The sequence below is a fragment of the Danio rerio genome, chromosome 5 (assembly GCF_052040795.2).
Source record: "Danio rerio strain M-AB ecotype USA chromosome 5, GRCz13ab, whole genome shotgun sequence".
Classification (NCBI taxonomy): Eukaryota; Metazoa; Chordata; class Actinopteri; order Cypriniformes; family Danionidae; genus Danio; species Danio rerio.
Window position 1 is genome coordinate 73,600,311 of NC_141025.1, and position 26,607 is coordinate 73,626,917.

Genomic DNA, 26,607 nt, shown 5'->3' on the forward strand with positions numbered 1-26,607 from the left:
CAGTGTTACCATGGTTTTAGGTGGGATGTTGGGTTTTTGTGCGAGAACTGGTTTCTTCATTAGGCCGGGTTTGGAGCTGGGTTTTGGGGAGGCTGGAGACGCTTTCAGGCCATTGTCTTCAGAGAGCTGTTCTAGAGGAACTCCTGCTATCTCGTAGTGTTTCTTCCTGAGTTCACCCAAACGCAGACGCTCATTCTCTAACATCGTCTCAAGCTCCAGAACCTTCACCTGAGAAAGGACATTAAAAGGATCAATTATATGCATCATGCCATGATTCCACACTCAGTAATGGCATCATGAAAAAAACACCTTTGTTTGTTGTGAATACGCGCCCTCTAGTGGTGAAAATGACAAACTGTGCCTTTTAATTGTAATAAAACTTCATAATGCTCCGTCAAAACATACCTGTGATTCCATTTCTTCTTTTTTAAGCTTAATTAGAGACAGTCCAGAGAAGTCCATGGTGTCTAAACATAAACATTAGAGGAAAACAAACTTTTTATTTCTTATTGAGGTGAAAGATGAGACACTATAAACCAAAAGCCCTCTATGGCATTACACTGACCCTTATCCTCGACCTGGTCCTGCCCTGTCTTGGTGGACGCCACCACTTTAGCAGCCATCTCATTAACATGACGAGAGGCCTGCTGGAGATTGCCAAGCCTTTTACTGCCACGGTCGGCTTTCACCTACAGAGGGAAAAAAAAAGACCTTCATTCAGATATTCATTAAACATTCAGACAATGGTACCCCTGAGAAAATATTGTATTCTGTCAGACAAAAGCCCAGACTGTGGTTATATTTGAGGACCTTTTCCTAACACATTACCACGGTTACACTTTAATAATTGACTATTTCATATAATAAATGTTAGTTTTGCAAGTCTTTTGTTATTGTTGGTACTTTCTCTTATTTTATAATAATATATAATTTATAATATAATGTCTTATTTTATTGTTTTCAATGTTTTATCACTTTTATCATTTTTAAATGTAATTTATTTGTGCATTATTTCTGGACATTATTGTTTTTATTTATTTTTACCATCAATCACTGCAGCTTTCTTTATGTAACATCTAAATGAGAATTGTTTTGACAACATTTGTCAGCTGATTGACCCTTCGCTAACCCACACCCAAAAAACGCCACACACCAATCGTGGCTTAGCAACCGTAGCTACACGAAGGGGCTCTGTCAAGCTTTCGAGCGAGGGAAACAAGTCAAAGCGTTGTGCATATGGATTGTGCAAATCGGACACCCGGCGTCCTTAAAGTTTGGAGGAGGTGGTGAATTTTTTTTCCCTTTTCAAAAGCAAAAACCCAAAAGGAGAAATGCCAGCGTGGATCAAGCTGTGTGAGGGGCGCTAAAGGAGCGGAGGGAAGTTGGTTTTGTTTTAGATATTCACATTCAGTAATAGACTGACGACAATAACTCACACACCTCTTACCCATAACAGATCTAAACTGAAAAAACATTGAATATTTTTTGTCTACTATGGATGTCAGTGGCTGCTTTTTCCAACATTCTTCAGAATATCTTCTTTTACATTTACATTTAGTCATTTAGCAGACACTTTTATCCAAAGCGGCTTACAAATGAGGACAAGGAAGCAATTTACACAACTATAAAAGCAACAATGAATAAGTGCTATAGGCAAGTTTCAGGTCTGTAAAGTCTTTTTTATCAACAGAAAAAAACGTATAATTTGTTCTGAACCAATTGAAGGTAAGGAGGAAATGTTCAGTTCTAGGTGAACTGGCAACTTTGTTTTTGCCTGATTGTTTCTCTGATTCATTGCTCTAAAAGACATACGATAAATGATATAAAAGTGAAACCTTGGAGGCTGCAACAAGCTGTGCAGTACTAGCAGCGATCTCGTGAGAGCAGACGATCAACTCTTCATATTTCCCAGTGTGCAACACCACTTTATCAGCAGAATCACTGATGGAAAGTGAAAGCAAAGTTGTGTTAGCAAAACAAAGAGCTAACCATAAAATTACACAGTCAAATCTTTATAATCAAAGAATCTGAATGTTAAAATGAATGTTCAGAGGAATGCCAAACATCAATACAAACATCAGAAAACTACTACAGAAATAAATAAATATAAATAAGCACACTGCAAAAACTGCTTTACTTACTTAGATTTTTTGTCTTGTTTCTAGTTCAAATATCGCAAAACTCATGAATCAAAAAGGATTTTCTAGAAAAGCTACAAATATTAATCCAGAAAAACAAACCAAAAGCGCTCAGGAGTAACTCAAATATTTGGTCGGTGCTCTTTGGGTAAAGGATTCATCAATACAACAACAGGAATCAGTCCACGGCACTCAAAAAATGTGGAAAATTTAAAAAGCCTTTATTTACATGGCTAAATCCTAAAAAACCTACGCGTTTCGGCAAGAATCTGCCTTCATCCTGTTACCCTACGTTAAAAAAACGTAGGTTTTTTAGGATTTAGCCATGTGAATAAAGGCTTTTTAATTTTTCCTAATTTTTCAAGCTAAAAATATTGTCTTGTTTTCAGAAATAATGAGTCAAAATCAAGTGAGTTTTTACTTAAAACAAGCAAAACAATCTGCCAATGGGGTAAGAAAAAAATCATTGTTTTGACTTTGATGATTTGTTCTTACCCCTGTGGCAGATTTTCAACACACGAATTAACACAAAACACAGAAACTGTTAATTAACAGATATTTTACATCTCTCCAGATACAGATCATTGCCTGATAACATTACAAACAAGGCATTGCAAAAGTATAGGTTTTAATGAGCTCTTGAACATGCATAAATACATACACCATCTGCGTCGCGCCCCATCCCACAGCTTTGGAGGCAGAAATAAGACCCTCTGTCCAGCGAGAATTGCGCGCATAAAACTCTCTGACTGAAGCTGCACCCTACAAACAAAAAACAACAACAGATCATGTGGTAATATCACAGCAAACACAATCACATATAGGGCAATATTTTTCAATAGAAATAGGCTGGGTATATACTAGTGATGTAACTGATCACAAATTTCACGGTTCAGACCACATTACGGTTTTTGAGTCATGGATCAAACCATTTTTTTGGATTGGCAAAAAGGAGAGAAGACAAATGTAATTTGCTTCCCATTTATTACCAAAAACAATAATGTTTTAAAAAAAAACACATATCTTAGAGTCTGCACTTTTAATAAAAATATAATCAAGAAATAACCAGCTGGTTAAAAAAAAAGAAATGATTCAATACTGTGATGATGCTAAATCAATTTAACATTATAATCATGTACGACAACACATCATAATTATTTTCAATTAATAATCCAAAAACGTCATGTTCATTACTAGATATATACATTTTGAAGAATTATTCAGTGACACGTTTTTGATGCCACCTATTGGTCAAACAATGTAATTGCAACAATTTTCATTTTGAGCGTGAAGTTGCATTAAACATAGATTCTAATCTTTATCATATACATCAGTGTTTATATCTGAACTATAAACTAATATCCCAGATCTTCAGTGTTATTTGATAGTATGTAATTAGAAATAATACTGGCTGGAAAAACTAAAGGCTGAATCTCTTTCACAGTCAACGGCAGATTTGAATGGAGCGCATCGAAGAATGAATAAACATATGCAAATCATCCTTTATAATTTAGGTCATAATTTAGGTTTGTGCGTGGGTGTTTGAATAGAGATCCCGAACTTTCAAAGATGAATTGTGCAGCTTTACACTCAATGCATTAATGCAGACTAAACCAGTGACAGAAAACACCTTTAATAACTTAAGAAAGCGTTTAGGTGCCACCACAACTTCTTACCTCAAAATTTTATTTTACAGGAAAGAAAAAAATGCTTTCATACTGTCGATCTCTCTGCGATCATTACAAAATGTATGATTAATCTAAAAGTAAATGTAATAAAAAAGTAATGTTTTGGACTGTCGGAATTTCATTGTATTGATGTAGACATAAATAAGTGAATGATGATAATTGATATGTGTTTTTTAACTGTTAAATAATGTTCTTGAAGGTGAAGCTAAACATTTCTTGTTTGGTTAATTATGGTATATTGAAATGAAAATGAGATTAAGTGGTAAAATAAAAACTGTATGAAGCCATTATTGAATGAGTGCAAACCACGACCTTCTGAATAATCTAAAGGTAAAGAAGAAGTTATTAATCTGCAGGACACGTGCGCTCTGAACCGTGGGTTGTGATCTAAATCAACTGTGATCTGTTACACCACTAGTACATACTAAAAGGTTGTTTATCTTATGGGATTTTCAAAATGTTAGAAGTCACAAACAGGAGGACAAAAAAATGCTAGATTTCACTGTTTTGCTCGTATAGTGCGTGGCCTGCCACAATGTGACAAAGAAGACTTGAGAACAGAAATGGCGAACGATGAAGAAGAAACAATGACAGTCTTTGCAATTATTTTGATAGCTCAAATCCAGCCAATTTCTCCTGTGGTGTTTCCCCAGCATTATATAACAGATTGAAACTTAAAAGTACTAATAATCAATAGAAAATCAATAATCAATGAATCAACAATAATTTAAAGAAGAACACTTTACCCTTCCACCTTCCACAATCTCCTTCTGCAGGTCTGTGGATGCCAACACCAGAAGACGAATGGCCTGCAGGACATCAACATTAAGACAATTACATCATTGATAAACAGTGATGCTTAATTTAGCAGTGCCCTTGTGTTGTATGCAATTATTATTACAGTAAAGCATTCATAATTACAAGCAAGCAACTAGCTCAAATGCCAGCACTAACTGACTCTAATGCCTTAGTAAGTGCATGATGTACTGTAGAAACTCAAATGTTGATTTTTGGCATCGATGATTCAGTGTGTGCTAATCTCACCTGCATCAGGTCAGTGCAGCTGTTCAGGATCCTTCAAGACAAATATTAAAAGACAAAATGCATTTTTATAGGCCCATGCAAAAACTCTTATATGTTAATAACTTATATATATATATAACACATAGTAACATTAATAATTAATTACTCATTTATTATATTCAGATATTAAAAGAGTGACATTTGCATTTAACAATTAAAAAATTAACAATAATAATAATAAAAAACAACAACAACAACACCAACCTTTCATTCACCTCCAGCTGAACTCCAGTTGCGTCTTTTCTGGTCTGACTCATCATTTCCTATAGAGCCAAACAATTAAAATTGAGATCAAAACAATACAAGATATATATAATAAATATGGATGTTTCAAAAACCATGTATTAAGCTTAATTAAAACAGCCTTAAAACTAAACAATAAGTGAACAGAAATGCTTGTTCATCAGTTATTAATCCGTTAAAGACTTTCATAGATCATTTATTTTCGACATTTATTACAAAATTATATAGTATTACACAGTATTATTATAATATAGAATTATTATATTATATTCAGGGTTCTTACACCTTTTCCAAAGCCAAATTTAAGAAACTTTCAAGCTTTCAAGCACATTCCAGGTGAATTTTCCAGCCCATTTTAACTAGTAAATTGCATATTTACATGTACTGTATATCTAAATATATAAATAGCCTCCTCCTCCTTCTGTATTACTCCGCCCACATAGTGACAGCAGATCCATAAACTCACTACAGTTTGACAAATATTGCTGCAGTTGGACAACATAATGTGCTTTTGAGACTTTTTAAAGTCGAGAATGTGGTTGTTTAGATTGCAACTATGCAGTTTATTTATAAGAATAATGCCTATTTTAAATATTTATCATTTCCGAGATACACCGCATTGGCAGCCTGTCATTGAGCAAGGCGGTTGATGTTGTCCATCCACAAGATGGCAGCCGCATAATAAGCCTCTAGAGGAGAAAAGATCTGCATATTTTCAAACTACAGCTGATCAAAACATTATTAAATTGGTGGGTGACAGAGATTCTAAGTCGATCTCTCTCTTTTGTATGTTGTAGGGCTGTTTTTATACCATAGTAATTGTAGTGTATTGAGTGTGAGATGGGACTCGGGTATTATGTTGCACACTTTTTGTATAACCTTTTTGGTTGGCCATCTGTTTGTTTCTAATGAGTCTCTTAGTAAACAGAAAGAAGGAAGAAATGCCCGCATGTGTTTAGTGTTTTTCCTTATCGCGAACACAACAGTAATCTGCTAGTGTTTGCATTGCTTTGGCTTTTTTGGGGTCAATTATTGTGATACTCCTGATCACAACAGAGAAACACTGGGATATCTCTGTAGATTGATGGCATTCCATGCAGTTCAGTCTAATAATCTTAATAAGTCAGCAAAATCACCTGTTTTGTCATCACTTTAGACATTACGCTAGAGAATCATTCATCAATACTAGCTCTAAAGTCACGATGGTGAATTAGAAACAGTTTCTGCTGTTCTGATGTCAGCTGCAGATGTGAATGAATGGCGGAAGAAAGTAGTTCCTCTTACAAAAACACTGTTACTTTTAAACAGAGAGAAAAGTTTCTACTCTTCAAAAAGACTACTCTTATACACGCTTTTCCTGTCTAACTGTTTTATAAATGCAATATCACACATGTAGCAGTGTGATATGGCTGTTCCACCTCACTTGTGGGACACTAAGGCACTCGGCCTGTGTCCTCAAACCAACGCACGCCTCCCGCCAGTGCCGATATACAAACATAGTACACTGCTACTCATGTGATATTGTTCATATATTATATATGTGTTAAAAAGAAAGTAACTCTGGTTTGAAACAAGTGGAACATTAGAAGGCACAGATTTTCTGTGATAAATACTTTTCTACTCACATCTATTCTCCTAACAGCCTCCTCAATAGCAGCAGAGGTAGCAGCCATTTCTTTATCCACCATATCTCCCAGCTCATCCTTGCCGACATCTAAACCTTTTGGCCTTAGATCCTGGAAGTAAAATACAAGCAGCAATAGCCTTGAGTAAACGAATGATTGCATTATTAGCATTTAAATAACCCAAACTATTTGTGTCTTACCTTTCCTATTCTAAGAATCTTCTGCACCGCTGCTTGGATGGCGGTGGGATCAGCCCCCCTTAGAGATGCTTTGGATTTAAGACTCTTAAGATACTGCAAACTCTGGGTGGCGCAACTCTTACACTGCTCAGTCAAACCTGTAGACAGACATGCGTTTCAAACTAAATTTACGATTCATCTAGATGTTTTAAAAATGTGTTATTAGTTCCACATGGGTGAACTGTGATTCCTTGCACCCCTACACACTGGCATATATAATATAATATAATATAATATAATATAATATAATATAATATAATATAATATAATATAATATAATATAATATAATATAATATAATATAATATAATATAATATAATATAATATAATATCAAATAATATAATATTAAATAATATAATATAATATTAAGTAATGTAATATAAAATAAATAATATAACATAATAAAATATAATATCATAAAATATAATGTAATATAAGATAAAATAATATATTATAATATAATACAATATCAAATAATCTAATATAATATTAAATAATATAATATAATATTAAGTAATGTAATATAATATAATATTAAATAATATAACATAATAAAATATAATAAAATATAATGTAATATAAGATAAAATAATATAATATAATATAAAATAATATAAAATAATTCAAAATAATATAATATATTATAATATAACATAATATAACATAATAAAATCTAATATGATAAAATATAATGTAATATAAGATAAAATAATATAATATAAAATAATATAATATAAAATAATATAATATAATATAATATAATATTAAATAAAATAATTCAAAATAATATAATATAATATAATATAATATAATATAATATAATATAATATAATATAATATAATATAATATAATATAATATAATATAATATAATATAATATATAATATAATATAAGTGTTTTTCATAAGGTGTGTGCTCTTACGATCAGCATGGTCGGTAGGGGCCATGTGTGCCGTCGCACTTCCGTTGATTATTGTGTCGGCAGCAAGATGAGAAAACATAGTAAGAGCCCTAACCAGACCCCCAGCATCTGAATCAAAAACAAGGTAAACATGAAATGAGCTAAAGTACAAGCATTAAAAATTATATGGAAACATCATAAAGCAAAAAAGAGACAGAACATACCTTTCATACTCTTCACATACTCAGAGTGGCCCGCCTGCACCTTCTCTACAGAGCCCAGTGTGGCCTCAGCTCGGCTGATGAGGTAATCTAATGACAGACAAGATGTTGTACTATAATCAGACAGATGTAAATGGTTTAAATGTTATAATGAGGTATATGTAAGAGGACTATTCATTTTGAATATGCCTGCTCAATCGCTTCCGGTGAACTGTCATGAAAGAAAGAAGAACTGGTTTGTTTAAAATTCAATGATCTTCACTGCCTAATTGATGTACGACATGAAGTGGGGTTCATACCTGACAACAAACTCTGTACTAAATTCCATTGTTCCACACTATGGGCCTTATAATACACCCAGCGCAATAAGGTGCAAGACGTATTTGGTGTGATCTGTTGCTATTTTCAGATCAGTGCAACTCTAATTTTCATGTTTTCGACCACATTGTTTAAATAGCAAATCCATTCGTGCCACTTTGTGGGCTAATGGGTGTGCCGGTCTGAAAAGGAGGTGTGTTAAGGTGCATTGTTGGCACATTGCTTTTTGAGGAACTGAATTGGACCACGCCATTGACCAAGTAAAAGCTGCTCTAAAGTCCAGCGCAGAACGTGTTAGTTATGGGCCTATGCAGGTGGAGCGCTTACAGGTTGCTTAATACACACAAGATGTACAGCGATGCAGAAATATCTGTACATATGAATGAAATTCAAGGAATAAAATGTTACAAAAAATTATTTTCTTTTTAATTATTTTATATTATAAATATAAAAACAGGGTGACACAGTGGCGCAGAAGGTAGTGCTTTCGCCTCACAGCAAGAAGGTCGCTGGTTCGAGCATCGGCTGGGTCATTTGCTATTTCTATGTGGAGTTTGCATGTTCTCCCTGCATTCGCTAGGTTTCCTCCGGGTGCTCTGGTTTCCCCACAGTCCAAAGACATGCGGTACAGGTGAATTGGGTAGGCTAAATTGTCCGTAGTGTGAATGAGTGTTTATGGATGTTTCCCAAAGATGGGTTGCAGCTGGAAGGGCATCCGCTGCGAAAAAATATGTGCTGCATAAGTTGGCGGTTCATTCTGCTGTGACAAGAAAATGAATGAATGAAATATAAAAACCACAACCTGCATGCCCTTACCTCGGGGGGCTTTTTTCAGTTTATTCATTTGTCTTAATAATAAACAGTTTAGATTTGTCCACCTGTCATGTTTTGGAGACGTCTGCATCACCATATGGGGCATCAGAATAGGACGTGTGATTGGATATAACTCAGTTTTTTGACCACACTTCGTTATTATTGTTTATTTATTAATTTGCTGGAAATTACCCCTGTAATTTGCTGAAAATAAATGTTGGCGCTTAACAAACAAAGCTAAATTTGTAAGCTGATGGATGTCTTCAGTGGAGTGAGTAAAACACTGTTTCTATATCCATTAAAGTAAAGGAGTAAAATAGAGAGTAAAAGTAAAGAGAAAGTAAAGAGACTGATTGTAGGAGGCTCATTCTTTATCCTTGCGTTGCAGATGGTCTGTTTAACTGTTTTCTCGCTAGTAAAGCGTTCAGTTTTTCCCCTTACAAAGTCCGTCCTGTAAATAGCAAATGCGCCATGACGCGACGCAGCTGACTTTTGGGAATGGGAGATGAGACTCCGATTAATGCACGTTATGCTCAAAACACACCCATAACTCATTAAGAAAATAAGCACAACCCTGTTAGACCATGAGGTGGGTGCAGAGCATATTTTTCAGTCCTTAAAATAGCGAAAGTGAATTCAGACAAGCCCTTAATGCTTTAGCGCCATTAACTTTAGACGCTTAGATCATTAAAAAAGAGCCATATGTCTTTTAGAATATGGACATTTATTTACCACAGTATTTTCAATGAAGACTTTTCACATTTCTATCAGACATTGGTTGCCATCCCTGATGAATAAATGTCAGTATTTGACATCAATTAGACGTTGGATTTTGGTCACTTTCCAACATAACCTGAAAACAACTAAATATAAACTTCATTTGACGTCGTTATTGGACGTCAAAATAACTTTGTGCAGTAAATAACTAATAACTAAGTAAATAACTAAATTATTTTAAATTAGACGCCCCATCCATAACCAACCTTAAATCATACCTGAACTCTCTGTTTAACATTTCCAAGTAAACTGTTTTGTGACATTCTCATAAAATCTCTCTGGTTTTGAAAATCTTTGTTCGTAATTGTTCTTAGCCCTTATTATTATTATTATATTTTCTCTCCTGTTTCTCTTACGTTTATATTCTTTAGCTGTCAATATAATACTTAGCGTCTATGGAAGAAAGAGTCAATAAAGATAGACAATGTTTAACATCATATTCATCAAAAGACGGTTTATGTGCACATAACCGCACCGGTCCGAGCAGGTAACGAACCAGCATGGGAGACAAGCTCCGATAATATTGCAGAACAACGTCTGTCCCTGGATCAGGAGTGAGCTTTACGCGATCACCAGCTGGCTTCCGTTACATAAGGGCAAATATAGATGACTAAAACCTCATTTACTCATTTTACTCATACTTTTTATTATATATAATGTCCAAGGCATTGATATTAAAATTGAATGCTACTTTTTTGCCTTTATTAGCCTTTTTCTCGCCTGTTTACTGGGTTAAAAATCTTACATTATTCCATCTCCACCTGCTGGTGAAAGCTAGAGCAGCTGGCGATCTTCAATCTGCAATCTATTGCTTCTCCTGCAGTTCCCGGACGTATTGTTGAATTTTATCAGTCGAATTTGATCCACTGAATTTATGGAAGCGAATATTAGAACTGAAATAAAATGAACTGAAAATGACCTTTTGAATATTATACATCGTATTTTTAAAGGGTATTGAATATTTTTAAAGTGAAATCTGAAAATTGAATATGAATTATTGAATTTTTAAGTATGAAAACGTGTTTGAAATATTTTTCGTTGAAATATTCACAGCTTAAATAAACAGATATGTTAAATTTCAGGACCTAAAAATACAAACCCTGGAATTCAAGTCATTAAAATGCAAGAACTTGTTAATACGGTGTATTATTTTTTTCAGTTTGTGATATTAAACAAGCTTTTTAATTCAAGACTTTAGGCATTGATTTTGTTCCATACAGGGATACAATCAGCCAGCGCAGTCGTCCCTCCAGAGTAAAAGGTTTTGTTTACCTGCGGGAGTTCACTGGCATTTTCCCGCACGTGAATTCTGACCAATCAATAAGCAGTTTAGGAAATATGTTCAACAACATCTGGCCAATGAGAGATGTGGATTTTGTCAGATGACTGCATTTTGGTTCGTTTCAACTGGTTCAGACCAAAGCCAGCTGTGTGGTGTGAAAACGACCCAAAGACGGCAGAAGATGCAACAATGTATCATTTATTGCGCTTGGACCAAATGTTAGTTTGGACCAAATGAAGCGAACTACAGATGTGAAAGCACTCTAAGATGCTGATGATCGTTAAATGCAACTTAACCGAAATTGATTTTCTGCACTCCTCACAGCGATTGCATTTAAACAAGCACTTCATCACATTTCACGCTTAAACAACTAAATGAATGTTAAAGTCGATTTAACTAACTATAATTTGATTAAATCACATTAGAGATGCTGTAAAACCTTATCAAATTTAAAATTGTCACTTTAACCTTTCACCGGAAATTTATCGGTGGCTTAAAAACACTTGCTATGCATTTAGCCCACTGAAATCACATGAAACTACCTGGGGAGCTGGAACAGCTGATGTGTATGGGGTCGTCTAGTTTAGCCACAGCGTCCTGAATAATGTTCTCGGCCTCCGTGACTGTAGCCTGCAGCAGCGTGAACTGCTCATCTAACAACTTCTGCTGCAGCTGCTCTTCACGACTCAACTACAAACACAGAACACACAAGCTCACTACAGTCAACCCAGTGCTAGTCAAAGTCAAAATTATTAGCCCTCCTGTGAATTTGTTTTTTAAATATTTTCCAAATGATGTTTAACAGAGCAAGGAATTTTTCACAGTATTTCCTATAATATTTTTTTTTTCTGGAGAAAGTATTGTTTGTTTTATTTAGGCTAAAATAAAAGCATTTTTTTATTTTATTAAAATTATTTAAGGTCAATATTATTAGCAATATATTTTTTGATGAAACTAAATGAAATAAGACTTTCTTCAGAAAACCTAATAAGAGATACTGTAAAAAAAAATGTCCTTTCTCTGTTAAACAGCACTTGGTAAATATTAGAATGATAAAGAAGATAGATAAAGAACTGTAATTTCACAGAAGGGCTGCTAATTTTAAGCTGTAGATCTGTCTGTACCTTCTCTTTGAGTTTGCCTTGCAGTTCCTCCAGCTCTCTGATGGTCCTGTCTCGCTCCTGCTGTAGAGAAGACTCTTTCAGCTGAGACTCCTTCTTCAGCGAAGACAGTTCAGCATCTTTCTTACTGATAGACTGTGTTAGCCTGTCCTTCTCAGCCTGAAGTGCAGCCATAGAGCTGTTCATCTGCACTCCTGTCTGAAGGAAACACAGCAAGAAAAAACATTTCAGAAAGAATTTACAGCATCTTCATAACACAAACACATTTTAAAAATGCACTGCATTTTCTCACAATGCGAACAGATTAGGAAAATGCCTGCATTTTCTCTCAAAGCAAACAAATAGCATGAAACACAACAGAAAGGGGACTCGAAAACATGATGAACCCAGCTATTTAGGTTATGGTTATTTAGGCTAATAATATACAAAAGACAGGACAATAGTGTAATCAGGATGTTCAAAATAAACAAAAAAAAACCTCTTTTAATGATCACCTACAACTTCACAGAGCAACAGTCACGCCATAATAAGCAAATTCCAGCCGGGTGTGTCACATTTTTGGGTCCCCTTGAAACATTTTCGTTGTGCTGTTTGTAATAGCATGTGTTTTCTTTAATTCCAGTACATTAAGCTTCCTCGGCCACCGTACATTCTCCAGGAACTGCACCTGTCTATGTAGTCTACAGTTGTAGAAGTCTGAATTATTAGCCCCCCTGTTTATTTTTTCCCCAATTTCGGTTTAACGGAAAGAAGATTTTTTTTCAGCACATTTCTAAACATAATAGTTTTAATAACTCATTTCTAACAACTGATTTATTTTATCTTTGCATGATGAAAATAAATAATATTTGACTAGATATGTTTCAAGACACTTCTATACAGCTTAAGGTAGGGCTGGGCGATATGGCAAAAAAAAAATCTAGATTTTTTATAAAGTTTGACCGATTCACGATTTCGATTTATTTATTTTTTTATTGTGTAACTAGTCAACTTAAAATATTACAACAACATGACTGAAGTAGCATTCTCTTTATAAATAACTTGAAAAACCATCTGGTTAAGGAACATTGTAGTTTTCATGGCCATGCCATACATAAATTGGTCAACAAGGTTTAAATAAATGTAAAACAAATTCACAAGTGAAATATCGTTGCCGAAGATTTGAATAAAAAAATATTTGTGTAAATATTGCAGTTGCAGGAATACAGGGGTATTTTTTGCAAGTTTTGCTGAGCCTTGGAAAGATTGGCTGTCACCTCGGCTTTGACTTTGTCTTCTTCTGATTGAATGACAGGTTGTAAAGCTGCTACCTTAGATACAGTGGAAGGACTGAACATGGAAACTGTAATGCCAAATTTAACCCAATGTGTGAAGTTGTGGACGTATAGCAGGAGCAAATACAAGCACCAGATGTGTGTCTAATATAAAATAATATGTTTAATCTATTTTTCTTTTTCCCCCTTTTAAATACTGATCATTTCATGCGCTTTGCTCCACTCTCTGTATTATGCTGCCTGATCTGTCTGGTTTTCAACTAGGTCTGCTCAATGACGTCATGGGGGCAGGTACTTTCATTTTCACTGCTACTGGCCCTCACCTCTGCTAGTGTTCAAACCAAAATATCAGCGCAGTTCAAACTAAGATCGGCGCGTTTTTTCACATGGCAGGTTTTTACGTCCTTCATACATGTTGAGATCGAGTTCATCGACTTGATGAGGGAATATGTCTTGACAATCCAGACGTGACGCACAGACATCAATTAGTCTATAAATAATTAATTTTGTTTTTTAAGCGCAAAGATTTGTTTCAAAACTGTTTCTAAATTCAGTTCTAATTTCTAGCAAATGAATAAATGAACAATAATAACCAAGTGTGGTCAAAATACTGAGTTATTTCCAAATACACCTGCTGTGCCCCATATGGTCTAAAACCTGACAGGTGGGCAAATCTAAGCACATTTTTAATAAAACAAATATAAATATGGATATAATAAATAATACTGCTAATAATAATAACATTATACAAAAGCAAATTGTTATTAATGAACTGAAAAAGCCTCCCGAGATGAAGAAGACATAAAAGCAGTGATTTTTCATATTTATGTAGGCTAGAAAATAATATGTTTTGTAATATTTTAATCCTTTATATTTATATATCTATTCTTATTATATCCTATATATATCCTTAATATTTAATTTTTTTTCATATGTAAAGATATTTGCCTATTGCTCTCTTGTGCGTATTAAGCAGTGCGTAAGCGAGGCGCAACTCTGCGCTGGAGTTTAGACCGGGTTAGTTTTGGTCTAATGAAAAATCTATTTTAGTTTCTCAAAATAGCAACGCGCCAGCGGTCCACCTCAGAACCCCTCCTTTTTTAGACCAGAATGCCTATGGGCGCACAAATGAACGTTAATGCATTTGCTATTTAAACAGCGTAGCACAACGCCTCAAAACGACTCTTGCGCCAAGCTGAAACTACCAAAAGACTATTGCGCTGCGCCTTGCGCCACACTGCGCCGGATGTATGATAGGGCCCAGAGAGTGAACAAAATCGCATTGATGCCATTACAATGTATCAATTTATTATTTTTTTTTAAATCGCAATTTCTCGATTTAATATAAAATTAAATTGTCATCAAAACGCAAATTAGGGTGATTAGGCAAGTAATTGTATGATGATGGTTTGTTCTGTAGACTGTCCGAAAAAATTGCTTAAAGGGGCTAATAATATTGACCTTATAATGTTTTAAAAAAAGTTAAAACTGCTTTTATTCTAGCCAAAATAAAACAAAAAAAAAGACTTTCTCAGGAAGAAAAAATATTATCAGACATACTGTGAAAATGTCCTTGCTCAGTTAAACATCATTTGGGAAATATTTTTTTAAAAAAATCCAAAGGGGGGGCTAATAATTCTGACTTCAACTGTATGTAGACAGTTGGCTTTAGGTTGCAGAATAAAGTTAAACAATCCAGATAAGTTTGTTAACATGGAAGAAATACTATACCATCTCAGAGGTCTGCAATGAACTCCTGACTTTTTGGATCTCTGCAGCTTTGGCTTCAAGCTCCCTCTTCAGCTTATCCATTTCAAACTTCTGTTCGTCAAACTAAAGCAACAAGAACAAGAGTTCGTGAACAAGTGAAATCAGTCTTTGAGGGCTGGTGTCAGTTCAGATGAATGAGGACACACTTTACCTTCATGTCTGATTCTTGTTTGACTCGGTCTACCTCAAAGGCTAACTGTTGCTTAGTTCGTTCAATTTCCTCTTGAGTCTGCTGCGTGGCCGACAGCATCTTTACTGTGTCTGCACTCTATAAAAGATAAACATTAACATATACCATAGCGCATAAGACTATTCTAAGTGGCATAGAGTGCACTGATCGCCAAGCAGATTTCACCAAGTAGGACATGTTCCTAGATTAACATCTATGTTGATCCTGGAACAACATTTAATTCAGCCTATTAGACATAAGGGATATGTTTAGTGTTTATGTTAAGTTTAGGCTTACAGTTGTTATCCAACTATTATTCTCCTCTAATTTTTGGAATAATTTACAGTTATGAATGGGTTTAAGTAGGGAATAGGTATGAATTACAATTTCAAACAAAAATGATGTTCCTGGATCAACATAGATGTTAATTAGGATCGCATCATACTTGGCAAAATCATGATGTGCGTGCATTGATACAGTATGTTAAATCGTTCTATATAGATTTATGTGGCTTAGGTAAACTCAAAAAATTCGCCAGGAATGGTTTTATTTGCTAATTTATAACCAAATGAGCCCTAGAATGACAACCTCGCTTTGACCGTATTTGGAATGATCATGAATATTAATGAGATCTGTTCCGATGCTCTGCAGCTCATGTCAGCGCCTGCTCTTAGATACAACGTAATGTACTTTGATATATGCATGTGCAAAATAATCATACTTCCTTTATCCATTTTCCTTCTGCTTAGTGCCTTAGAGGTCACCACAGCGGAATGCACCGCCAACTATTGCAGCAGAAGTTTTATACAGTGGATGCCCTTGCAGCCGCGATCCAATACTGAGAAACACCAGTACACTCTCGCATTCACACACACACACACACACACACACACACACACACACTCGTACACTACAGCCAATTTTGTTTACCTAATTCACTTATAGCGCATGTCATTGGACTGTCTGGGAAAATGGAACACTCGGAGGAAACCCATGCGAACACAGGAAGAACATGCAGAAACTGGCCCAGCCGGGACTCGAACCAGCGAACTCCTTGCTGAGAGGCGACAGTGCTGACCACTGAGCCACTGTGCCGCAATAATTGCATTTGCATTTGTCAAAACAAATTTGAAGTAGTGAAGAGTTGTATCTTAGCTAGTAGGAGTTATGTCACCAGAGTATCCTAGTTTGCGCCTGTTGTGCTGTGAATAAAATATGTGCAAAATATAATTATAATCTACGAAGGAGGCCGAAAAATATTTATTAGGAGGTGTATTTTAAAGCTTAAACCTATATGAAAAAAATGATTTAATATCAACCTCCATTAAAACAGATGATCTTTAGAAAGTTTATTGGTATCCTTTCAATCAAAAAATTAGAATAACATGACACGACAGATAACGTAAAATAGACACTTATTCTCAGCAGTTTACATGTGTTTGTTGCCTCATTATAAACATACAAAAACATATTTAACAATATACATAATTAAACAGACTTTAAGTCTCTTTGGGGTGGCGCTAAATAAATTGATTTGAATCCATATATCCTGCATTTTGCTTTCTAATGAGCTATGAACATGGCTGCCTGCTTCACAAAACTGCTCCTTTTTACTCTCCCTGCCTCCCTCGTTTTCAAAATAAGAGCCCCACATACATACATAGTGTGTTTATGAAAAGCTTAGATAAACTAAAAAATCAGGGGGGTGGGGGTATATTATTGTTGTAATATCACTAGGAATCATTGTGGCCAATCAAACGCTGCATATTAATGATCCCATTTGGATTATCAGAGTCTGTTTTGTTCTAATTGTTTTTCACTGGAATTTTACTTTTATGGGAGTTACATAAAAAATGAGCAAACAATAGTGTTTAAGCCTCAAAGTATGTCATTTCGGGCATCACAGTGGCGCAGTGGGTAGCACGATCGTCTTACAGCAAGAAGGTCGCTGGTTCGAGTTGCAATTGGCATTTCTGTGTGGAGTTCGCATGTTCTCCCTGCGTTAGTGTGGGTTTGCTCCGGATGCTTCAGTTTCCCTACAAGTCCAAAGACATGCGCTATAGTTGAATTGGGTAAGCTTAATTGTCCTTAGGGTATGTGTTCGAATGAGTGTGTATGGTTGTTTCCCAGTGATGGGTTGCAGCTGGAAGGGCATCCAGTGCATAAAACATATGCTGGATAAGTTGGTGGTTCATTCCGCTGTGGCAACCCCTGATTAATAAAGGGACTAAGCTGAAAAGAAAATGAATAAATGAGCATGTCATTTCAATGTACTAAAGTCTTATTATTCAGCTATGCCTAGGTATGTGCAGATTTTCATTCTATGGCACCTTTTATACAGCCTCATACCAGTTAAGTTATTCATATTTTTATATAAAAAATCTAGTTATTAAAACAAGTACACATGCATTTTTCGTCATACCTTTCGAAGCAGTTCGGCGTGGTTGGCAACCAGTTCGGCATGTTTTTCTTTCAGTTTATTATAACGCAATTCTGTTGCTTGGGCTCTTTCTAAATGAGAAAGTCATTAGTATCAGATGGCACATTTGTGATTCATCAGTAATCCATGTGTGTACTCATGCACAAACTCACTTTCTGTCTCCACAAAGTTGGTCTGCATGCTCTCGTGTTCAGTGTTGCGGCGATGGGTGGCCTCCAGCTCCATGCGCAGCTGCTCATTCTCCACCAGGGTGCGCTGCTTCTGCATACGCTGTTCCTCCAGTTCCGCCTCAAGGCTATTGATTTGTGCCTTCAGCTGCGTGATATAGCGCTGAGCCTGAAATTACACCAGAGGTTAAACGGTAGAACAAGTGTGAGTGCCTTCGCAGAAAATAACTGTTAATGTTAATCACACAATTAGCATCTTCGGTTAACAGGCCAACATTTAAACCATTCAATGTGAAGGGCCACAAATTACAAATTCCATCTAATACTGTATTGGAGCTGATTTAGAAATGCAGTTATTATCATTCTTATCATTTTTATTACTATGCTTTTAAACAAAATTAAGTTGCTCTTTAATACAGCATATGGGCCCTTCCTGTACTGTAAGTCTTGATAAGCACAAAATGAGGCTTTTCAATTTCTTTTTAATGCAAGAAAATGTATACTTTTAAAATGGATCTCAGATAAGGCTCCTTCTGTTAGGACGTGGCACCGAACTATTCTTGAATACGTGTCGTTAGATTATCTGACCTCTATTGTACATAATAAAAGTGGAGTTTTTCATAAAATCTGGGATCCTTTCCTGGCATATATTGATTTTGATACCGCTTCTATTCTGACAAGAGGATTTATTTAAGAATGTCATGTTTGGTTTTATTGATTGTTTCACACTTACTATTAATACTTCAATATTCGTTCAGTTTTCCAGACCTACTGAACTCCCATGTATATGGGCACATGTAAAGCCCGATTTGTGTTTGTGAGCTGAACTCTACCTTTTGGTTTGTTTTTTGTTATTTGTTTAACTGTTGTTGTCATTGGATCATCATTATTTTGGAGGATGTTTTTTTATTTATTTATTGTTATTTGTTTTTATGTATATAAAAGCAAAAACTTAATAAAAATATATATACAGCATATGGGACATATTGGGTCTATGGGTCTATAAAGACAGTGTCTTACCTCTCCTTTGATCTTCTCAAGCTCAGCTTGAAGCAATTCAATTTCACGTTTCAAACGTTCGATCTGGAGGTCTCTGTGTTACAGAAAAGCACAAAGTACAGTCAAAATAAACAATGTTACTTCCATGAATCTTTAATAATGTATAAACCACAAATTTGTAATTGGCAAGTGTTCCTATAATTCAAAATGCTTAAAAATCAGACTTAACAAGGTCTTTTTTTGGCACAGGATTTCTGTGAGGGTTGGGTTTAGGAGTAGGGCTAGAGTTAAGGGTAAGTGTATATTTTTGTGTGTATGTCAGGCAATTCACCTCATGAATACTTGATGATAGTAATTGTGAAACAAACATCACTTGCTATACACTTTTTAAACACATATACACTTATTTAACAACACACTTGACATGCCATTTTGCACATACATAACCGCTGCACATACAACGTTGTATATAGTAATATAGCTGTACATACACTTGTCAATTTGTATATTTGCATTCACTACTTACTTCTATTTTTTTTTTATATATTTATTATCTGTTTATTGTCCAGTCTCTGTAATTTTGGTGCACTGTAGAAGCTTCTGTCACAAAAACAAATTCCTCGTATGTGTGAACATACCTGGCAATAAAGCTCTTTCTGATTCTGATGTGTATGTGCGTCTGTGTGTGTGTGGGAGAATAGGGTATGATTATCAAGAATGACCTACCTATCATCAAATCCATCTTTAGGTGGTCCAAAGGCCTGATCAAATATATCACTCTTGAAAAAGAAAAGAAAAGTTAAATGTCAGTACACATTTAAGAAGTGGCTTAAACAGGAGCCAAAGCATTCGAGAAAGAAAGGTCCAGGGCTTCAGACTGCATTTGCTGTAAAGCTCCAACCTGTGAGATTGCACATAATTGCTCTGTGCCAACACAATGAAGCAGCTTTAGAGCTCTTAGAACCATTTTAAACTCAACATGTTACAACATATACATTGCTCAGCATAAATGAGCTTTTAAAATTGAATATTTGTATCTATCTCTCAGTGAATATTGCAAATTGACCAGTTATATCCATTAGTGTGGTCATCTTTAGGAATAAAAATATATTTAAGGTAATTAGTTTTTGCAAAAAGCAAATTACAAACTACAAATATTGCAACAAAATTTTATATTTATTTTTTTTCTTGATTTTTCACTATTTATAAAATATATATTTAATATACTTCCATAATAATTTAATATATTTATAAGAATAAAAATATATTTAAACAAGCTTTTGCAAAAAAAACAAATAACAAACCACAATTATTGCAACTAAATTTTATATTTATTTTGTTTTTCTTTACTTTTCCCTGTTAATATTGAAATTAATATCAATTTTCTTCAAATTACTAATTTTTGTTAGATTAGTTTCAGTTTTGGCTTTGCTATCGACTAATCTAATGTTCATGGACAAAAGATAAAAATCTGTGAGGGGTGTACTGTTGCAGAGCGCTGTACATCACATGCTGATCGCTTCAGGTACCTGCAGCGGCTGAGAGGCTGCGACTGGCAGTGCTTCGCTAACATCTATTAGAGGCTCGGGTTCATCCTCCTCCTGCTCCTCAAGCTCCTCTTCATCTGGGATGACCACCATGGGTTTCACATGCTCGGCCAGAGCAGAGGCCCGAAGGAAGTTGGGTGGAGACTTTAAAAAAGGGATTTGAAAATGCAGTTAAAGTCAGAATTATTAGCCCTCCTGAATTTTTAGCCCTCTTGTATTTTGTTTCCCTCAATTTCTGTTTAATGGAGAGCAGATTTTTTCAACACATTTCTAAACATAATAGTTTAATAACTCATTTCTAATAACTGATTTCTTTTATCTTTGCCATGATGACAGTACATAATAGTGGACTAGATATTTTTCATTTTACATTTAAAGGCCTACCTAGGTTAATTAGTTTAATGAGGGTAATTAGGCAAGTCATTGTATTACAGCAGTTTGCTCTGTAGACCATAAAAAAAAATGCTTGAGGGGGCTAAAAATATTGACCCTAAAATAATTTTAAAAAACTAATTAAAAACTTTTTTAGCCGAAATAAAACAAAAAAAGACTTTCTCCAGAAGAAAATATATTATAGGAAATACTGTGAAAAAATCCTTGCTCTGTTAAACATCATTTGGGAAATATTTTAAGAAGAAAAAGCACCATAGGAGGGCTAAACATTTTGACTTCAATTGTACAAACTCAGGAAAATGCTGATAATGAGACATAAACAGAATACACAGATTTTCTTACATCAGGCAGTCTCGGTATCTGGATGAGCCTCTTGAAGTACAGCATATCTCGTGCTTTATTGAGGAATGTTTTGAGACTACAAAAAACAACATCAAATGGTCATTAGAAGATATGGCGATTGGTTTAAACAGTTGTTACTTAAACGTCCCGTGAAATTAAAACCATTTTTTTAGATGTTAGTAGGGCTGTGCGATTTGGGAAAAACATCTAATTGCATTTTTTTTTGACAGATATTGAGATTGGGATTTGATTAGCGATTTAATTTTGTAGTCAAGTTTCAGTCATGTCAAGAATTTAGTGGTGGCTGGCTCTTAAAAATGACCTGTTTTTGTTTTATATTGTTGGAATAAGTGGTCTGTTATTCCATGCGTGTTCAATACAAACGCAGAAGGCGGAGATCAATTTTAAAAATATTAGTAATTTACTAAGTAGGGTGATGCAGTGGCGCAGTAGGTAGTGCTGTCGCCTCACAGCAAGAGGGTCGCTGGTTCGAACCTCGGCTCAGTTGGCATTTCTGTGAGGAGTTTGCATGTTCTCCCTGCATTTGCGTGGTTTCCTCCGGGTGCTTTGTTTTCCCCCACAGTCCAAAGACTGCGAGTGTATGAGGGTGACAGGCCCAGACGACAAGCCGACCGGAATGTGTAAAAAAGTCGTTACCATATGGACAAGTCTAAAATGGCTTGTTCCAAAGAGCCGACCCCGCAACCGTACGGGACTAAGGCCAAAGAAGAAGAAGTAGTAATTTACTAAGTACAAACTAATAATTTGATTAGGGCCATGGGTCGCAATGTTATATATATGCTATATATAGGTTATACAATGCTATCCAAGAGAACACAACAGGCAATCTGCAAGTGTTTTCTTGAACTAAAGACCCAGTTTATATACACAGAAGAAGGAGAAGGCAGGTTGTCTCTGTTAGCTCTGTACAGAAGAACTGGACCAATTAAATGCACATGCTTAGAGACCTCCTCAGGCCCCACTATGTTTTCATAAATGGTTACACAGAAAATCAGAAGCTAGACACACGTTATTTTGATCGTTTCTGCTGCATATTTCTTGTCCATGATAGCTCTTTCTGCAAAATGCCTCAGTAGTATGCAAAACACATTTCCTTAAAGGCCAGTTTCGATTAACATATAATTTTACAGAGAATACAAAATATAGTTAAGAATATACAAATATACATGGTAAAGAATGACTGTAAGGTAAATGATTTAACATCTCTTTAGACAAAGCATACACAACATACCAATAGAGAATCAAGGATAACTCTAATGAGGGAAAAAAAAGATTATTCTTTTCTACAATATATACTGTTCATATATATATATATATATATATATATATATATATATATATATATATATATATATATATATATATATATATATATATATATATATATATTTTACAGACTTTAACAGAGTGTAAAAAGTCTTGATGGTTCTGTGCATCTCATCTATCAAATTTGATCCTTATTTTGTATTTTCTATTGGATTCAAGTCAGGTGATTGGATGGGCCATTCTACAGAATTCAAGAGTTTCCTTGGCTGTGTTTTGGATCATTGTCTTGCTGAAATGTCAACCCTGGTTTCATCTTCATCACTCTCCTAATGTATATGTTGGACTGAGGCAGCTAATATTTATTTACAATGACGAAGGGTAGACAGTTGATGAAGAACTACTGAGAGATTTCAGCTGCTGTCTGGGCTTTCACTGCCTTTCTACACCTCCCTTTCTTTATGTGTTAAATAGTTTTATCTAAGTTTTCTAAGTTTAGTTTTCTTTGCATATTAGGATTTTTTTGGTTGCTATCAACATACGGTAAAAACTTTAGGTCAACAGCACCTTTAGAAATGGTGACGTGTTTAATACTTATTTGCCCTACAGTAAATATAGTATGATTAAAATCCCAATCATTTTTCTTTGGTAAATACAGTACAGCACACAAATTATTGAAGTACCAGTGGAACTGATCATGGAAGCGTTCACGGTGTCCTTGGAGTGTGTCTGCTGGTAGACCTGTGAGCAAAAACATAAATAAAAATTAAATACTAAGTAAACCTAAAATAAACCTGTTTAAATAAGCAATTAAGTCTAATTAGAGTGCAATTTCAGAATTGAACATCCAATGAAGTGCTTTGTAATGTCCATTTTTTATTCAATGTTTGCCATAATCTCAATTAAACCATGCAATTAGGGTGGGGCATAAATTAGCTCCTCCCCTTACAAAAAACAGCCAATAGAGTTTCGTATGATCACCACTCTGCCACTGAGAGCAGTTGAGCTCAAGTGCATCAAATAAAGGCAATTGAGAAGCGTCTTGAATGGGGTGGGGCATGTCAGATACTAGACAGCATTTGATTGGTCAGAAGATTTAAAGAGAAAGTGTGAGGTGATGTCAAAAAACTAATGCAAGCTTTAGATGTATATCTGCTAAATGCAAATTTAGTCACTGTTGTAAAATACTAACATCTAAAAAACGATATGGGACCTTTAACGACGTACACACAAGTCATACACAGTCGTCTTATTAACTGATAATGATAATAATTTATTATTTACAATTTTAAAAACAAGTCAAAATGAATTAAACTAAACATTCTCATAAATGCATAGCTGCCAGTCTACAAAACCTTTATCAACTTTGATTAAGATGAAGACATACACAACTTTTTTTCTTGATCAACCAGCGTGCAATATACCAGTGTTTCTCAACCACATTCCTGGATGACCACCAGCTCTGCACATTTTCCAAGTCTCCTTAAGCAAACACTCCTGATTCAGATCATCAGCTCAATAGCAGAGTCACGACACGCATTGCTGGTGGGCTTCCAGGAACATGGTTGAGAAACACCGCAATATACTGTAGTAAGTGGAATTAGTTTTAGATGTATGCTGGAGCTGGAACTCTTACAAGCGTGCAGTTTGAAGAGCAGTTTGACGGTGTAGTGGTACAGGTGACTGCAGTCCTGGATGACCTGGATGAGTGGTGCTAGTTTACACTGGCCTGACGTCAGCGTGGAGATAGCGATCGACATGTTGAGCTGGTGAAGCACTAGAAATATAAACAATATACAGAGTGAATGAGCAGATTATGCTGTTGCTTGGTCTGTTTTGTTCGAAAAATGTCAAACACTGAGCATAGACACAAGTAACCTCCATGGCATGATTAAAAAAGGGAGACTGTAATATATATGTGAATCTAACATACATTAATAATAAAATAAATAAATAGATAAATCTGGATTTTTGGCCAGGTATGGTGACCCATACTAATTAAAAGCATACCATATAACCCATACCCTATTAAAGGGATAGTTCACACAAAAATGTAAATTCTGTCATTATTTATTCAACCTTGACTTTTTTCAAACCTGTTTGACTTTCATTCTTCAACACAAAAAGATATTTTGAAGAAAGCTGAAAACCTGTAACCATTGACTTCCATAGTATTTGTTTTTCCCACTATGGAAGTCAGTAGTTACAGATTTTAGGCTTTCGTTTGTGTTTACCAGAATAAAGAAAACCCTAGAAGTTTTCACCGGCAGCTAGCTCTCAACAACTCTCACATGGTTGCCCACTGAAGCTAAGCAGGGCTGCGCCCGGTCAGTATCTGAATGGGAGACCACATGTAACCGGAAGCGGTGTTAGTGAGGTCAGCAGGGGGCGCCCAACCTGCGGTCTGTATGGGTCCTAATGCCCCAGTATAGTGACGGGGGCTCTATACTGCTCAGTGAGCGCCGCCTTTCGGATGAGACAATAAACTGAGGTCCTGACTCTCTGTGGTCATTAAAAATCCCAGGATGTCCTTCGAAAAAGAGTAGGGGTTTAACCCTGGAATCCAGGCCACTGGCCTCTGTCCATCATGGCCTCCTAACCCTCCCCATATCACAGTTGGCTTTATCACTCTGTCTCCTCTCCATCAATCAGCTGGTGTGTGGTGTGCGGTCTGACGTAAAATGGCTGCTAGGAGGATGCTGCACATTGGTGGTAGAAGAGGAGAAACCACCCTATGTGTAAAGCACTTTGAGTGCACAGAAAAGCGCTATATAAATTTAAGGAATTATTATTATTAATTATTACTATTAATAACCACTTAAAGGTGGGTAAATAGAGAGTACAATTTCATTTTTGGGTGAACTATCCATTTAATGTTAGCGACTAATAATTAAATAATATGCTCCATATTAATAATATAGAACTCCAGATGCTTTACAATAATAAAACCACAATGAGCAGTCATAAGTATGCACAAAAATCTTATTGCGTTTTATTATAGCATGTTTTTTTACTGCTAAAGTTTAATAATATAGCATATGCTTACAAAAAACAAAGACTGTGTTAATAATTATGACAAAACTATATGCACAGCTGCATGCATCACACACAATTAATAGAAATGTGGATATACTGAGTTTTGGATATACTGAGTTTGGGATAACTGAGGCCTGGAAAGGAAATGCAGTAGTTGAAATGTTAAGATAAAAACGCAAGTAACAGTGTTTTGGATTCTCAAAAAGCTCATTAAGGGGTAAATGTGACAAAGTTTTAGGGATGAAGATAATAGATTGAGGGGGTTTCTAGTGTAAATTGTGCTATTAACACTTTAGTTTATTAAGTTCACTGTGTGTGTGGACTTATTAAATGTGGTGTCCATGTACTTGTTTTTATATCCCAATGGGGACCTACACCTGAATGCACACAGACTAAACTGAGGTCCCCATGGGTAAACATGCCTATAAATCCCACAGAATGACGTATTTCAAAAATGTAAATGTTGATTGTTTCCTGTTATAGTTGAGGTTATGGGTAGGATTAGGGAGATCTATAAATAAAGATTATATATAGAGATATAAAGATTTCACAGTCTGTACAGTAGAAAGAAACATCCTTATGTCTATGAGAGTCCCCACCAGGATATAAGAAACAAGTTTGTGTGTATTTGACATCAATTATTTTAAGTGATGCTAAATTTGTAATCTTTTAAACAGCCATTTTAGGAAATATACACCAAGGCCATATTCTAGGATGGTATTAATTAATTAACCTC

General features: G+C 35.3%; 1 protein-coding gene across 2 annotated transcripts in view; it reads right to left on the reverse strand.

The window, feature by feature from the left end:
• The window catches only part of hip1rb (huntingtin interacting protein 1 related b), a 346,918-nt gene that overhangs the window by 287,019 nt on the left and 33,292 nt on the right, over positions 1-26,607 (reverse strand). The window contains 24 exon segments of one of the 2 annotated variants that reach the window (NM_001083565.2): positions 10-228; positions 406-467; positions 566-689; positions 1,836-1,941; positions 2,800-2,900; positions 4,573-4,635; positions 4,871-4,901; positions 5,114-5,172; positions 6,778-6,888; positions 6,978-7,114; positions 7,940-8,047; positions 8,143-8,229; positions 11,872-12,019; positions 12,454-12,648; positions 15,456-15,557; positions 15,646-15,762; positions 18,086-18,174; positions 18,256-18,439; positions 19,291-19,363; positions 19,996-20,048; positions 20,799-20,960; positions 21,552-21,627; positions 23,519-23,576; positions 24,472-24,612. In NM_001083565.2, coding sequence (NP_001077034.2) covers positions 10-228; positions 406-467; positions 566-689; positions 1,836-1,941; positions 2,800-2,900; positions 4,573-4,635; positions 4,871-4,901; positions 5,114-5,172; positions 6,778-6,888; positions 6,978-7,114; positions 7,940-8,047; positions 8,143-8,229; positions 11,872-12,019; positions 12,454-12,648; positions 15,456-15,557; positions 15,646-15,762; positions 18,086-18,174; positions 18,256-18,439; positions 19,291-19,363; positions 19,996-20,048; positions 20,799-20,960; positions 21,552-21,627; positions 23,519-23,576; positions 24,472-24,612 — 2,606 coding nt within the window. 2 annotated transcript variants of the gene reach the window in all.